Source organism: Hoplias malabaricus, chromosome 15, assembly GCF_029633855.1.
Source record: "Hoplias malabaricus isolate fHopMal1 chromosome 15, fHopMal1.hap1, whole genome shotgun sequence".
In the NCBI taxonomy this organism is placed as follows: Eukaryota; Metazoa; Chordata; class Actinopteri; order Characiformes; family Erythrinidae; genus Hoplias; species Hoplias malabaricus.
The window spans coordinates 25,732,479-25,749,896 of NC_089814.1; the positions used below are offsets into that span (position 1 = coordinate 25,732,479).

General features: G+C 39.6%; 1 protein-coding gene across 1 annotated transcript; it reads left to right on the plus strand.

The window, feature by feature from the left end:
• Window positions 1–1,727: 1,727 nt before the first annotated feature.
• On the plus strand, window positions 1,728–15,737 carry klf5l (Kruppel like factor 5 like). The gene is made up of 4 exons (XM_066646757.1): window positions 1,728–2,005; window positions 7,299–8,091; window positions 8,186–8,245; window positions 13,925–15,737. Exons 1-4 carry the CDS (start codon window positions 1,874–1,876, stop codon window positions 14,101–14,103), a joined length of 1,164 nt encoding a protein of 387 aa, XP_066502854.1. The 5' UTR covers window positions 1,728–1,873; the 3' UTR covers window positions 14,104–15,737.
• Window positions 15,738–17,418: the final 1,681 nt, after the last annotated feature.

Here is a 17,418-nt window from a genome sequence, read left to right on the forward strand (position 1 = left end):
CCAATATCTGCCCTTTTTTATTGTATGACTGAGAAGAGCATCTGATTTTACAGAACTTGCATTTTGTGGAAGTTCTGCTAAATGTATAAAGGTTTTTTACACCCACATAGAACAATTTACAGTGTTCCTGAACATCACCTAGACAGGCAAATATGTTTATTAACAATAGGGCTTCTATATAGTACCATACATTGTGTTTTGAATGTTCTATACACTGATTTTATTAATGAACATTTGAAGAAATAACCTGTAGGAATTTATAAAAGTCTGGTTTGTTGAGCATATGTGCTGAGTTTGTGTATGTGTGTGCTGACTGCAGCATATTCTCCTACGATAATGACACTGGGTCACTGTGTTGCTTCAGCTGATTCTGTGGCTCACGGAGGTCTGATTGCTCCATCATCCTCTCTTTCTCCGGCTCATTTGTTAATTTCCTGTCTCCACTAGTTCCCTGGATCCTAGCCAGAGACGCTGCACAAAGCTAAATGTGATTTACCAATAGCACGCCACAAAAATGTCACTCAACCTAAGAGGCAAGCTGTGTAAATGAAGAACAAACACAGCTTTAACGTGAGAACTTTGTCTGCACGGCAAACACAAAGAATATGTGAGCTTCCATTTCATACTTATGTTCAGCGCCACCTCCTCTGAGCTTTGAAGTATTTAGAAATCGATGAAGTAATGGTACTGATAGAGACTGTCATTGGAAGACTTTAATGTCTTTAATGTCTCCCATCATTCAGAGGTTCCAACATGGATATCTGTGAGCTGACACAACAGAACTGGGCATTTGGTGATCTCCTCCAAGCGTGCTGAGCTGTCTAATGATGCTGTGTTGGTTGCAGTTCAAAAACGAGGCATTGACTAGCTGCAGGTGTCTCTGAAGAAAGTCCTGACCCTCCTAGCCCCAAACTTTTGTAGCTCATTCTCTGTCATTTAATTTACATTAAAATACATTATAATTTACATTTTTTTTTAAACTGCTCCAGATCTTGCTACTTCTTCAAAAGCAAGATTATAAATAAGCTTAGTTAAATACAACATCCAGTGAAAATCAATATTTTATCATTGATAACAGGTCTGTGTGGTGTTTTATGCTAAAGGAATTTTAGTGAACTAAGCAGTTGACATTTTGAAACTGCAGTGTTCCAAAAATTTTCGCAAACCGGCAGATTCAGACTGCCAAGGTTTCTTACATCATGCACCTAAGGAACCAATCCTGTCATTTTCCTGGCTGAAGTTTTGGAGCTGCGGGAGAGTGGCTCAGACGGGTAAGTGGAGATAGATTTGGGGACTGATTACATAGTCATAGATTGAACATTTAATATAAAAAAATATATAGAATTACATCTGAAACACTTTTAAGGCATTGTGGTATTTGTTATTTAAGAAAATAACTTCTAAACTTGTGATTCTGATGAGGAGACATGCGGGTTTAGGGGTTTAATCAATGACTAAAGTGTTTAAAAACGCCATTAAAAATCAGAATAATAACTCAGATGCTAAGCTAGAGCTAGTAAACAAAGTAAGGCCATCTGTTTCGCTGCAGTAAAATCACTTGAGTGACGTGACGCCTTCAGATTCAGAGTGTACAGGTAAGACACGCCCACAGCGCTGCTGATTGGACGACGGTGCGCGTTCCTTGTGTAGATTGGATGCAGCTTTTATGTCAATGACTTCCTATTGGTCCGGGGCGAGGTACTTCTCTCCAGGTGAGCGCACCTGAGGTGACAGAGGAAAAGCGGTGGATGTACGGAGCTCGGGGGGTCTCGCAGCGCGCTCAGCTTTGCTTTTGTGCTTCAGTGGGTTTTATGCGCGTCGGCGGCCAGTAAACGGAACGGCAGCATTTAGAGAAGAAGAGTTCTGAGTCGTGATGGCGAGTTTAGTGGTGGTGAGCGGCTCCAGTGCGGAGGAAAGGGCCGTGTTTACGCAGCTGAAGCCCGTGCGTCTGTCCAGCGCCGAGGGAGCCGAGGACTCATCCGTGTTCGAGGACGTCAAACCCACGGTGAGAGCGCTGCCCGCAGCCAGGGCCTTCAGGAAGACCTCCGCAGAGTTCAGATTTACAACTTCCAGGGAGGAACTATAGGCGTGGTGTATAGCAAAGAGGCTAGAATATAGCATATAATATCAAATCTATAATATTAACCTCACTTGCACTCAGAGAAAGAGAGCGGGAACTGAACTAAGATTAAAAAACACTGGACTCTCTGTAGTCTGCAGTTTACTGTTTAATGTTGTGTCTCCACACCACTAGAAAAATAATAAAATATAGAATCATATCTATACCGTAGTGTACTCTTCATGAGTTCAGATTTGTGGTCCCGTTTGTGGAAGCCCTACAAAGGGTCCAAAACACAGTTGTGTTTTAAATATTGGCACCCGTAACAAATCATGTTTTGTTTTGTTTTTTTCTGTTGGAAAATATCTAAATGAAAAATTATCTACACGCTTATGCTCATTTGCAGTGCACAGATATTATTTATTAGTGGGGCTGTTTTGATCATTGGAAAAGCGAGTCACATTTCATTTAAAAAATTTGGTTTAATTTGTTGCCAATATATCAGTTCAGGGAATAAATAGGAAGTGTGTACAAAATTCCCTCCAAAAAAATAAATAGTCACTTAGAAAATCAACAAAACACGTCATCTGACCAGAGCTGCAGATGCTTTAATTTAAAAGAGTTGTTTGCTTCTAACAGTGTCATCAGTGGAGAAAAACAATAATAGTGTATTATTATTATTATTATTATTATTATTATTATTATTATTATTATTGTGGGTGTTCATATTTTGACTGCTACTACTACATGCTGTACATCTATATGTATGATTAGAACCTTTTACAAAAGGGTTCTATATAGCACCATAACATATCATTGATAAATGTAGTATGGTACTGTATCAAATCCTTTTATCTAGAGTGCACTTCCATAATCTGCATTTGGTTTTAATGCCAGATTGTTGAAAATACACAACAAATCGTGATCTGATAGTGTTCTTAATAGTTAGTTTTTCTAGAAAGAATTACTTTAATGTTCTGTACTCTTTTGTCTTATTTTTTTTATTAATGCATCGATACTTGTACATTGTGAAAAACGTGCTACACCCAGGTAAATAAGTGAAAACCCATGGCCAGCTTTAAAAGGTCTGGATCCTATGATCAGCAGGCTCTCATTGTGGCGATGCCCTTAAATTACATACTGCACTGATGATGATTATACCTTAAATGATGTTTTGTTTCAAAACATGATTTTCTGAGGGACCATGACATCAGCGGCATTGTTGGGACAGACATTTGTGGCCTGTATATTGAGAAAGATATGAATGTTGCGTTTGTCTTAAATTCCTGTAAGCACTATGTGTGTCTGCTTGTAGTCTTCTACTGGTGAAAGACCAGAAGAGATCATGCTATAATCATGGTGTTATAAATCGGAAGTAAGTTATTAGTATGCTAGTAATAACCTGCCTTTTGTTATAGGTACATGATTTCAGGCAGTTGTGCCATATCCACTTCTTCAGCAGATCAAAAGTGTGTATTCTTTGTGCATGTCCGTGTGTCTGAAACTCCTGAGTCATTGTGGGATAAAGGTGGCCCACAGCATGCCAACTGATACTCTGATATATATTTATATTTGTTTGTGTATATATATATATATATATATATATATATATATATATATATTTATATATATATATATATATATATTTATATATATATATATATATATATATATATATATATATATATATATATATATGAATATTTATACAAGCCCTACCAACCCCCTGAATGAAAGCTAATGTTTTCACTGTCAAACATTATAGTTAAATTTGTGAATTTTATTGTACAGGGGTCCTTAACAAGTTGTTCAAATCCTAGAACATCTGAGTGTGTTACTGCCTGTACAAAAACTAAAAACAAGAATTTCTTGTTGTTGGTAAAGTATTTAAGTGATATCTTATGAGATGTTTAGAAGAGTGAAAGCACTTTGGTTATGTTCTCAGTGCTACCAGAAATCACGTTTGCTGAAATCCATCACCAGCCCCAGCCCAGGTACTGGATGGTAAATAATAACCATATAAAAAATGAGGGCTGACATGAGGCTGCATCTTGGGGTACTAAGACTTTCTGATAATTCTGTATATATAACAGTGAGAGGTTAACAGGAGTGCAGAAACGATGGCACTTAAATGCGATTGCAGTAAAGTGGTAGTTTCAGTCACATGACTGCTTTATTAGACATGTATCTTCATTTCACTTGTAGATACGGCTGTCTGATTTGGCCTATTATCTTTGCTTGGAGCCATGTCGTGACTCGTGTAGTCTGTAAGAGTGTCTTAGCCTGAGTTTGTGGCCGGTGGGTGGTAGCGTCAGCATTAATGCCCTTGTGCCCTGAAGATCAACCGAAATGGCTCCATTTTACAAAGCAGAAACAAGTGTTATCTGTTTTCCCCAAAGCCATAAACCATGCTTTTGGTCTCAAAGGTTTTGTTTTCCTTCTCCGTCATCCTTGGATGATTATGTGCTGTTATTGCTCGGGTTAACAGACAAAGAGTACTATCAGGGTATTTTTTTTTTCTTTTATGGAGAAATGTTGATGAATCGCCATCTTTCTGCGTTCTTTTAGGTCATAAAACTTCATTAGTACCAAGACAAGGGCATTTGTTTTGAAATTACGTGGTCTTTATATTATTATTAGGCTACCTGCCATTTGAGAATAAGTATAAATATGCAGTTTGGTGAAAAAGTGAGCCACTGATATGGAAATACCTCAGGATTTTTTTTTTTTTTTTGTTATCTTATTATTTGCATTGCTAGATTTGAATTCTGCGTCATTAACCGAGCACTTGGAGCACCTGCTCCTTTAGAGATTTTCTTAATGCTGAACACATAAGTACTTTGAGGTTATTTTTGCCACTGGCAATGTTGTCCCCCACCCACCCCCCTTGCTCTCCCCCATATTCTCATGCTCTCCATCTCTCGCTCGTTATCAGACTCTGCCATACATAACTGCACAGTTGTAAATGTCCTCCAATCATTAACCCACAGGATCTTGGGCCAGGGTTCAGGTGCCCTACGTTCTCCTGACACAAAGGCACAATGAACAGAGCCCTCGGGCCCTGTTGCTCTGAGGGGCAGCAGGGCACACGGGCCAAAAGGAGGGGGTAGCGCAAGGTCATATTTTGCTGCCAACAGGACAGCAACACAAGGCCTGTTTGTGCTCAGGCCTAATTGCATGGGCATCACTACTGCCAGGCCTTGACAAGACAAATCAAAAAGTCATTTTCTATTATTTACCTGGTTTTATCTTTCTAAAGCTGCTGCTGAGCTGGCATTAGAGAGAGATGAACAGATTCACCACAATTAAAGCTTCTTGTCAGCTTTAACTGGACACACGTGACCTTGGGTGTTAAGGCATGAGGTGCCCAGAGGCATGAGTCAGATAGTGTGCATATGAAAGCCTGTAACAAGTGGGTCGCTAAGGAAATGTGCTGGAAGATCAACAATATGGCCACTGTTGACATAGCTGCTGGAATATCTGTACACGGAGATGCTGTTGAAATGCTTGTCATCCACAGCTATGGAGTCTGCCAATGCTACAAAAGCTGAAGCCAGCTGGAGAGCTTTTCAGCAACTTCTTGACACAGGCTGTTTGATATTCAGTGGGTTTGTCATTGGGCTTCAGGAGTATGCTTTTTTGTGTGTTATATATATTATTGTTTATGTTTTACTCGTAAAATAGTGATTCCAAATTTCATGGCATACAGGAATATTTTTAAAAGGAATATTTTAAAAATATTTTTCTAAATATTTTAACAGTCCAGGGAGGGGGTGTGCGTTTGGGAATAGGCTCCTAATGTAATTCCTTTGTACAGCACTGTACCAAAATCAGAAGGGAGGTGCTGCGTTACATACCCTGCTATAAAAAGTTACATAGTGCAGTTTCTGCAGTTCTGAGCCCTAGGTAGCAACAACAGAGGCTCTCGATCTCTTATGAGCTGCTCTTTTAGCCACATTCCAACATCCTTCAAGAAATAATGTGGCTAAAAATTATAAAAAAATATAGTTATCAGCCATTATATGGCGTAGCATTGGAGCTACGAAGCTAATGTTGCTAACAATCACCAGAAATCACTAGTCACGAATGTGTTTTTTTGACCTGCTCTTGGTTGCACAGACTTGTCAGTGTGATTTAGAGCACAGTGTGATTTACTCTGAGCTATAAAAATGAACAAAGCTTAGGCAGCCATTTTAGAAAAACAGGTGTGGAGATGAATTCCGATTCCTAGTTGTGTTGATTCATGTCTCAAATGCTTTTAAATGTTATGGATATTTGAACAATTTTATGTAGGGCTATAGTTAACTGTTATATTTGATTTTCCTTTAATGATTAGCCAAAACCATTAAATTGCCTTGCTCAATTGTTTGGGAAATGTTTATTCAGACTTTAGCTGAAGATGTAAACCATTTTATGATTTGTTACTGGATATGCATCCGAAACTGCTTAAACTCTAAGGGCACCACATTTCAAGGCTTCACTAGATAATAAGCCTGAAGTTTGGATGGTGGATGGTGGGCATTCCCTCTGGACTGCGACAGTTTAGTGAGATTACTCTGAAACCACTTTTCATTGTGTGCTTTTTTGTTGTTGTTGTTGTTGTTGTTGTTGTTTTTGTTGTTGTTTTTCCCCGCTGTTCTATTTTCACGCATTGTTCATGTCCATGTTCCTTATCGCATGTCATTGTTTTGGTTTTGCTTTTTGTTCTACTCCCTTTGAGATTACCACACCTATGGGGTTTCTATTTGCTTTTCTGCACTACAAGCCTGTGCAGTTCTTCACATGCTTTGAATGTAGCGAGCTGTGTTGAAGCTGGAAATGCAGGGCATATAAATGCATACCAGGCTCTGGAGTCATAAATCTGCTTGTTACAGATCAAGAAAGAAAGCTGAAGGATATAGTTGAGCTTCCCTCTTGATGTCTCTTTTCCTTCAGATATGTTTGTCTCATGGTAGACTGAGTAAAGGGAGGGCACCTCATTCTTGGCAAGACTAAAGACAGGGTCTCTTTGACCTCCTCAGGCACTAATTCTTATTATTTATTGAACAGACTGCCCTGCACATACTGCACTCGAGTGTGGCTTCCTCAGGGCAGGCATTCAACAGTAAGCTGATATAAAGATTAGTGATATATTGATTAATCCCAGTGCTAACTCTAACACCAGTAAGTCTGTGGGTAGAAACAGCTTATTAAAGGTCTTCACATCTTGCTTATTTTAACTTTTTCTACTTCTTTTCAGACCGCAATGGAGATGGATAAATATTTGCCCCAAAATGGACCCATGGTGTCCCCATCCATCACAGACAAGAAGTACCGCAGGGAGAGTGCGTCCGTAGTGGACGAATATTTCGCCGATGAAAAGCCTGCACCCTACAGCCTTAACATCAATGTGATTCTACCCAACACCACACACCTCCGCACAGGGCTGTACCGTCCAAACAAACACATGACATCGCAGATCAAAACCGAGCCTGGGTTGGACACTCCATGCAACCTCCAAACGCTTCCAGACTTCACGTCTGTCTTCAGCGTTCCCCAGACGGTCAACAGCATGTTCATCAAGCCCGACATGGGCACCACAGACGATCTCCACATTGGTCCCCAGCAGCCACAGGTCTATCAGATGCCTGTCAGCAGCAGTGACCTCACCTCAATGACTTTCTCCCACAGCCAGACTGTGAACGAAGCAGGCCGAACCATGCTCAACCTGAACGCTGTCGCCATCACCACACCGTCAGCTGAGTTTTTAATGCCTGAGCATTTCTATACTCAAGCACAGCCCCACAGCCTACCCCCATCACCCCCAAACTCACAACCAGGTAGTCCTGAGAACCAGGCAGAGCTTATTAACCTGGTTCCTCAACCACAACCACCACCACCCTATCAGGCGCGAGTTGGACTCAAGGTGGGCCAAATGACTCCTCACTCTTTGCTGATGACTCACGGACAGGGCGTCCTCACTGGGCCCAGGTACAACCGAAGGAACAACCCCGAGCTGGAAAAGAGGAGGATTCACCACTGTGACTTTCAAGGTTAGCAAGACAACAAGTACAGATCTGTACTGGTTTTTTTTTTTTTTTGGAAATAGCACTCTGGCTATAACACATCTTCCTTTTCTCCTGACAGGATGCACCAAAGTTTACACAAAGAGCTCCCACTTGAAAGCGCATCAGAGGACACACACAGGTAAGAAACCGAAAACACAAACCTGAATAGCTAGGTTCCAGGTAGTTGTAACTGCCTGACCACATAGTATGTACCACCAACACAAAGCCTTGGGACGCACCAACAGAGAAGATGGCCTAGGGGAAAGAGTGATGAGGGAAGAATGAGAGGACATGGGTGGAGGCACAGATTAATTGACTGTCTTTTCTCCCTTTTATACACATTGTGTCTGCATGCCCGTACAAGCCCTGCACGCTTCCCCAAGGGGGAAATCATGGAGAGGCAGAGGAAAAACCTGTTCCTCCTGCTTTTTCTGTACCTTCCTTGAGGGGGGAGGAGTGAAAGAGTGCAGCAGTTTCACTGTGCTCAGCTCTCCGTAAGCTGAAACCCAGCCGTACCACTGCTGTTTCTCAGCCTCAGACTCAGAACCACCCCCCCCAACCACCTACCCAAAGCACTCCAGTTAAGCAGCAAAGTAGAAGGAACTCCAGTAAAGCAGAAAGGCCTTGTGAATGGCCTTTGTGGGATTATGAAGTACCTCCCAGTCTATTGTGTCACTGTCACCCTCTCTCTTGGTGGTAATGTGGGAGTGGTACGGAGGGATTCCCTTTTACCCTGAGGTGCTGTTGCTTTGTTACGGCTAACGACAGAAACTGGGGATTGGGGGGTGGTGTTGGGGGGGGAAATGTCATTATTGTCTAGAAGGTGGTACGAATGGCTAGGGTGACAGCCTCGATAAGCTTCACATTACCAAAGTTAGATGCACATTGCCTGTATCTGATGCCCTGCATATTTTTGCATTGTTACTCCTAACAATAAATTACACAAGTCAGCTAAAAAAGTAAACATGGCTATTATCCATTTATTCCAAAACAGAGCCAGCTTTGCTTTGCTGAGTCTGAGAGCTTTGCTAAGTAGAGAATATTTTCTTTAAGTCTTAAGGTGGGATTTTAGTGTCTTGAATCGGACTGCACTGGTTCTACACGCTCTAAAAAATTATAAATAAGTTTCAGAAACAGTTGTTGGAATTGGGCCATTAATTGACTGTCATCCAGATATTCTGTGTTTTTGCTAAAATAGCTCCTGGCTGTATCTGTATGTTCTGGTCAGTTACTGGCCTTTCTCTTCATTATGTACTCATACAATAGACCTGCTCACCTCTTGACCCTGTGTCTCTTGGCACTGCATACTCTTGTAGGAGGTCAACGAGACCAATGTGGTTTTCAGTTTCAGGAGACTCTCTTGGGGCTTGACCCTGTCGTGCTGAAACTGCTCAGAAAACACCTTTTGAGCCAGAGAATGTTCAGTGCTGAGCTTTGATGGTTGACAATAGTTGGTTGATCAAAGCTGGAAGATTCACATAGTGCCATGTAGTGGTGATATCTGGTCTTGGATTAATTTATATGCTTAGACTCCATGACTAGGTGCTAAAGATTTAGCAGTTTTAATCTAATAGTATTTTCAGCACTTTGAAGGAACACTAGGTAGTATTTTTATTCTTCTCAAACGTTAGCTGTTAGGGTGGACCTGGAGGTTGTGGGTTCGAGTCCCGCTCCGGGTGACTGTCTGTGAGGAGTTTGGTGTGTTCTCCCTGTGTCCGCGTGGGTGCTCCGGTTTCCTCCCACGGTCATACAAACACATGTTGGTAGGTGGATTGGTGACTCAGAATTGTCTGTAGGTGTGAGCGTGTGTGCTGCCCTGTGAAGGACTGGCGCCCCCTTCAGGGTGTGTTCCTGCCTTGCGCCCAATGATTCTGGGTAAGCCTGGACCCACTGCAACCCTGAATTTGATAAGCGGTTTCAGACAATGAATGAATGCTATTTGATCAGCAACTGCTAAACTAAATGTTTTAAGGATTATAACTTGTTTTGGAGTGTATTATACTGCATAAATGTATCGAACAAGCATTTTAGCATTGGTAGCTCGGAGCTAATGTTATCAAAATTTCAGCAAAGTTTTTGTTAGATATTATGCTTTTATAATATTTAATATTCTTTGAAACTAGAAATATTACCATTTTAATATAAAGTGTTCTCAGCCTGTTCTTACAGAAAGTTTACATCCAATTCTGACAAAAGATAAACAACTACACGTTAATAAATGATACATGGTGACTCTGAGTTAATATCTATGTTGCCCACCTTGCACAAACAGAAGCAGTTGCTAAACTCCTTTGGATGGTCCTTTGTGTTTTTATGGGCCTGTCTGTGTGTGCTGTTTACACTGATGGAATAAAGAGGTCAGCAAACTTGATATATTTTTATAACAAACATGAACTGCTAGGAGGACTATTGTGATATTGTTTTTACTATGCTACTGCGCCTTTTAAATGTCTGGGTTATACATGTACATACGTGTGCGTCTGCCTGTATCCAAGAGCAGTAAAACATCTCAGTGATAACAAATCTACCGTTGCACAACTGCCACCAAAGCTAAGAATGTCATATGTCCTCAGTCGTTTCCACAAACTTGGCATTTCAACTCAGGCAACAAAGACTGAAGGGGTGAACAGGACTCTCACCTTTTTTTTAACTACAGGGTTTCACCAGACTCTCTAGACCCTTTTCAGTTGTTTGCTTGGTCTTTCTACTAGTTCCTGTTGAGACCTATTTCAGAAAGATTGAAGAGTTCATGTGTTGACCCCACGAGCAGGTCCAGGGTTTAAACAAATACACCTGCTAACATAAGCCTCACATTGCCAGCAGCTAGCTTAGTTTCTCACTTCTTGTGAGAACACTTGACCCTGGAGCTTCATTTACTTTTGCCCTTGATGACAAAGCCTAACATTCCCACTTTAATGAAGAGGTGAGTGTCTCTCAAAGTGGACAAGTTTTGCACGGATACTGCAATGGTATCTGCCCAGTACTAGCATGTAAAATGGCATGGTTATGAAGCAATGCAGAATACACAAGGCACTTTAATTTGTGCCAGTAGCTGGAGATTAACTGATGCAAGAAAAAATAGCAACGTGGAATTACTGCATGCTTGGTAAAGCTATAGTAAAACTGCTCTTTGTCATTGTCTTTTGCCAGTGTTTTGAGGGGAAGTAGGACTAGTGAGATGTTCATAGCTTTGAAACCTTTCTAATGTTAAGCTACCTTACCAGAAGACACCATTCATTCAAGCTAAGTAAGTCTCTGTGGGAGATTGTTTCCTCAGATGTCTCCCCGGTAAAAAAAACAAAAAAAAAAAAACGCTAGTCATCTTTTATTTATTTATTTATTTATTTTAACTACTGCTTAACTAGTGCAACATCACTGGAAGCTCTAAATTCTTAGAGGAGAATTATATCTGCCAAACTTGAATTCATGAATTTAGTAGCTGTTATAAGCTGTGCCTGTGTTGGCTAGCATCAGGTAGAAGTATTATATATGATAAAAATTAGAAATGTTACATTGACGTCCTTTGTCATTACACCGAATTGGGATAATGTATGGGAATTAATATCAGTGTAAGTGTATCACTATCAGTATACGTCAGATTTAAATTACACCTTTTGTGAACGCCCCCCTATTTTAGCTTCTGCTCTTTTGGAGCTCTGGGTGCTGATAAACAAATGTTATCAGTTAATGAACGCTGGGCCTTGCCACATGAATGAAGTACAAAAAAAGAGCTGCTAATATTTACAGATCACACCCAGAAGACAAGAGTCTTTAGTTTGGCTGAAATTACGAGTAATCTGACCAAGGGTCAAAGTTTCTCTTGGATTCTGTCACATACAAACAATGAGTAAATAATTAGTAAGCAAATATTAATATTCCAGCTCCTTAGATACAGTAATTGAGATAGTGTACAAGACTGACCATTGGGCTATTGCAAATAGACGCTTACTGAGTCACTGACAACTCACTCACACTCACGCTATAGGTTTATTTTGGACTTATGTGAGGTACTGCCACATGTTGTCTGATATTGTTACTGCCAGTTTACACTACAAGGCAAGTAGAATAGGCTCAAATGTACACAAATGTTTAAATAGATAAGATAAAGAGTAAATGTACCTTTTCAAAAATACCCACTAGACCTACTACACCCACTAGTCTAGAACTACTAAAGCAGCAGCTACTTAGCATAACTTCTTAAATATAACTTAGAGAGCTACAGTGGAGCTTTCTAATATTTCTTGTACCTATCAACTTAACCTAAAATTAAGTTTGTATGGATCTGTAATAATCAGCAATCATATATGATTGGCTACGTAGATTAGGTAGTAGTATTTCCATTTGAAAATGCTGAAGTTACAGATGTTCAAGAGGGACAATGCTGTGCTGTAGCTCTTTAGGAATCACCAACTCTACGGTGGACTGTTCCATCTTATCAGCCATGGAAATGACTTTAGTGTTTACACAAGGGAGGTGTATTGCTCTCAAAACCACAAGCACTTATTCACATAACTCCTCTCTAAGTGGCATTTAAAAATGTCATGCTATACTTTCGCTGCCCTCCATTCTCTCCAGCATGTTTGAACTCGGCCTCTTCTCAGAACCCTGATGTATTAAAGAGGCTTTTTTGTGTGTTTCTGACAGTGATATAGTTACGCTTATGAATAAGGGGCTGTTTTTCTTTTGAAAACTGTACTAGTGGGAATTGGTTTAAATAAGAAAACAGTGAAAGATAGTATCTAACATTATTAACAATGAGCTCTGTTTATTTGCTGTTTTCTGGACAGGCAAACCTTGCTGGAAATTAAAGGCAGATGGGGTTCTAAAAAAAATCAGGTCCACAATTTTTATACATTTTGAAATTTAACCAGAATGGTTTTATGTAAAGCTGCACACTAAGAAATAAAAGTAAAGGGTAAAATCTCTGGTAAGCATAGGTAACAGGAACCAAGATTGTACAATTGTAATCTAAGTAATTTATTTGCACTGGAAAATGACTAGTGGACGTACAGCTACTGTTTGGGTTTTCCAGTATAATGCTGACAATGGTCATGGGTTCAATTCCCACAACAGGAAAGAAAATTGGGGATGGATGGAGTGAAGGAACAACACTGTCCTCCTTCCTCACTTCACAGCTGAGGTGCCCTTGAGAAAGGCATCCAACCCCTAACTGCTCCCAAGGCACCAGGGATGGCTGGGCACAGTTAATAATAACAGAATTAATAACAGAATTTTAAAAAAATGTTTAAAGAATTTAATTATAAAATATTTGGGCTTTGGACAGAACTTTGCTATTTTATGTTAAAACTGTGTAAGTTGTTTTTCATATGCTTCAGACACTGGGTTCTTGTCACCATCCCTGTGAACAATGATCTCATGGACACACTCTGCATGAATTTGTATATATCGTACACATTTAATTATGCAAAAAAAGAGGTATTCCTCTTTAAAATCCCTCTCCAAAATGAGTGATGACTAGTAAAAATGTACCGTACATCTCATTCAACTGGGCTGGTAAGACTTTAGGCTTGAGTTATCTGATTCTAGAAATCCTGCCTTTTGACACCTGTTTACATCAGGTGTCTCGGTGTGGTCTGTGTAGGCGAGAATGTCGGCTAAATATTTCTCAGTGGAAAACAACAGAGATTTGCATCATAGCTTAATGTGACAAGATGATGTTGATAACAGTTGGTGCGTAAAAGCATGTCCTTTCACAAAGGCTGGGGTTCCATTCCTAGGCTAGACGGGAATTCTATGCTATACCAATAATTGTCCCTGGGCAAGATTCCAAATGTGTGTGTTTGTGTGTGTTTTTCAGGCGAGAAGCCTTACCGCTGCACTTGGGAAGGCTGTGACTGGCGTTTTGCACGTTCTGATGAGCTCACACGTCACTACAGAAAACACACGGGAGCCAAGCCTTTTAAATGTGTTGCCTGCAACCGATGCTTCTCACGCTCGGACCACCTGGCACTCCACATGAAGCGTCATCAAAACTGAGAGACTGTTTTTCCCCTCTGTTTTTTTTTTTTTTTTTTTTTTTTGCATCTTTTTTAATTATATTTTTATTATTAATTATATATTTCACTGACAAAGATCAAAATGATTTCACCATGGAAAAACAAGAAAAAGAGCTGCCAATTCCAAGTGACCAGCTCCTGGCCTGTAGAACACAGACTGAAAGTCTTTTATTTTGGAGTTTCACCCACAGCTGATAGGGTTTATCTGTGGACCATTGTATATACTGTATGTTTATATGTGCTCTATACATGAGTATGTTTGAGTGCTCTATTGTATTATACAAAGAATGTTTTCCAGTCTCTAACCTTCCTCATCCTTCCTTCCCATTCCATCAGTTATGTAATAGTGAACAGTTTAAAGCAGTGATGTGTCAGGGCTGTGAAAGGGCTCCCTTCATTCATTTGGTTTCTTTCCTGAATGTTTTCCTCATAACTCGATTCAGTTTCAGTGAATTTATTTTCCATTTGAACATGATAAGTCAGGTTGGGCCATTGTTAAAGATGGCAGTGTGTTCAAGCCTTCAATAGTTATATTGAATTTTTTCCCACTCTTTTATATAAGAATCTCGCTTTGTTTGCGAAAGAGTTAAGATAGAGCATTGAGTAATGTTTGTTTTCCTCTGAGGTGCGTACCCATGGCAACGAACCTTTTTATGGCGAGCTTGAGTAACAAGTATCGCTCTCTCTGATCACTGTGTGCTACATTAAAGGAACTGCATCCAGGATTTAAGCCAACCACTCGCAATTACATGCATTCCACCTTTACAGTATGTCACAAGGAGCGGGTGTAGATAATCATTATATGGAGGAAAACAACAAGAAACTACATTCACTTTGAATAAAAGAAAATCAAGAATAATTGTGTCTTAATCTGGTGCCATCAGCCAAACACCTTCCCAAGTCTTAATCTAAAACATTGACACTACCTTAATATCAGTCTTCATGGATCAGTCTTCATTAGCAATGATAAATATTCTATACCTGCATCAGTTATTGACAAAACAACCCTTGTGTAATTATATTTATACCCAGTTCATTATATGTTAATACCCATCTCAGTTTATTTTAAGATCTGTGCCAAATTGCTTACATTTGCAATGTTTGAATAAATGTTATGTTCAAATATTTATTATTCGAATTTTCACTGAAATGTATTGACTGCCATCTTCAGCAACCAGGGACTGGTACCATGTTCTATCTCGCCAATATTGCAGAACAAACTTGTATATGGAACTAATTTCCCTGCTTTCTCCATTCTCCTTTATAATGGTGTGCTTCAAGGACCACTGTTAGGGTCTATGTGGTTTTCCTTAAAGCACTTTGTAAGCACTTCCTTAAAGTTCTCTGTGTGCCTGTGTACATTTCCTTCACTAACTGTATGGAGGGAACTCTTATGTACCGTGAGGTATTGTACATACTGTACGTAAAAATAACTAACCTGTAAATATTTTTTTCCCTGTCTCTTTTGATTAATTTTTATTATGAACAAATTGGATTAGATTTGGAAGTATATTGTCCAGAACTGTTGATATGTGTCAGCACGAACAGGAAGCAATTTGTATTTCCTTGTTTGAATATTTGAATATAGAAAATCATAAAAAATAAAAACACAAATCACACCTTGTCACATGATCAGTCTTTATTTTCAAGGTTTTGAATTTAAAGGAGCAATCAATCATTTTGTCAAATGACAATAAAGCTCTCTGTCTATACTTCCTAATATGAATCATGTTTTAAAAAAAAATCCACTGTGCTGCAGCAGTTTCTTAGTTAACTCAGTGAGGTATTTAAAAAGTGATTGATCGCTTTTAAGCAGAAAGCAGCTGATGTTAATTATTACCACCACCATGGCTGTAGTCTGAAAGTGTATCCTCTCTGAGCTGTCCATTTCATCCTGGTATTTCTTCTCCATCATAATTCATTCATGGTAAAATAAAATGCAAAGACTGGATATTAAACTAGAATACTGACATAACAATGGAACATATTTTGAGGAAGTCTCAGTTCATGCACACACTATATGGCCAAAGGTTTGTGGACTCCAGCTCATCCACCATTTTTCTTGAAATAAAGAGTATTTTTGTGGAGGTACAATGACATGTCCTACTCCTCTGGAAGTATATGTGAGTAGTTGCTGGAACTTTCTGTGAGGATTTGATGATAGTCAGCAACACAAACTTTTTGACCTGAGGTCAGACATTGGAGTTACATGATTAGGTCAGGATCACATACACAAATCTGCCACTTGCATTCCAAAAGGTACTGGAGGGTGCTTCATTACTCATCTCTCCCTAGAACAGTTACACAGCTCCATGGCTGAATACAGGGGATTTCATTGGGCATTTTGATTATAGTCTCATGCAGCTGCTCCAGAGCATGCCAATTTTTGGGGAGGATTGTACAAACTTTAACTTTAACTTTACTTTAACTTTTAGAGGGGGAAAAAAAGACTTAATTTTAGGTGTAAAGATTTTATGTAATTTTGGAGCATTTCTATTGGATAGCTGCTGTGTTCACATGGCATGTAAAAACAGAGATATGTTTCTCATTGCAAAGCAACAATATGCACAACTGAACATTTGTATCCACTGAAGTAACTGATATAAATAGTAAAGTACATATTTTATATGATGGTAAACAGTGATGCTCATACTAACTGATTGTCCTGGATGTGAGAACATGTAAAACAGTGAACCGGTTTTCTGGAGAGTAAATGCCTGACTTAAGCAAGAAAAAAAGCAGCAGTTTGAAAATAATATAACTGGGTGGGACAGGGCTTAGCCCACATTGAAAATAATAATTACACTGTCTGCCAAAATCGTTTACTGACGAGATCCCCCAAACAATAAAAGGCGATTACTCAAGTGGGGAGCCACCCTTGTTTTTACAGTGATAGTGTAGCATGTGTACAGTTCAGAAAAATTGCCTGAATCAGCTGAAGACTGAATCAACCACTACACCCTTCCTTACTGTTTTGTTTTGTTTTATTTAGTGATAACCTATGAGTGAACAAACATTACCTTAATCTGTGTATTCTTTTCTCCAGAGATTAAAGCTTTTTATAGCACCTCCAGAGGAATGGGTGATCGGCTCTTTGGCTGCTCATTCCTGTGGCCTCAGAAGTGATTAGCACCATCCAAGAATCCAGTTAAAACTTGCCTGCCTCTTCCTCAAGGACAGCTTGACTGCACACAAAAAAGAAAAAAAAAGTGTCTTTTTTTAACAACAGACCAAAGAGTCCCTGGAACTGTGAATACAGAGGGTTCCAAAATGATCAGACAGTTTAGTACAAATG

Coding starts and splice junctions, on each gene's coding strand:
- klf5l (XM_066646757.1), top strand. CDS start 1,874: ATGGCGAGTTTAGTGGTGGTGAGCGGCTCCAGTGCGGAGGAAAGGGCC. Junction 8,092..8,185: donor TCACCACTGTGACTTTCAAG/GTTAGCAAGACA, acceptor TTCTCCTGACAG/GATGCACCAAAGTTTACACA. Junction 8,246..13,924: donor GCATCAGAGGACACACACAG/GTAAGAAACCGA, acceptor TGTGTTTTTCAG/GCGAGAAGCCTTACCGCTGC.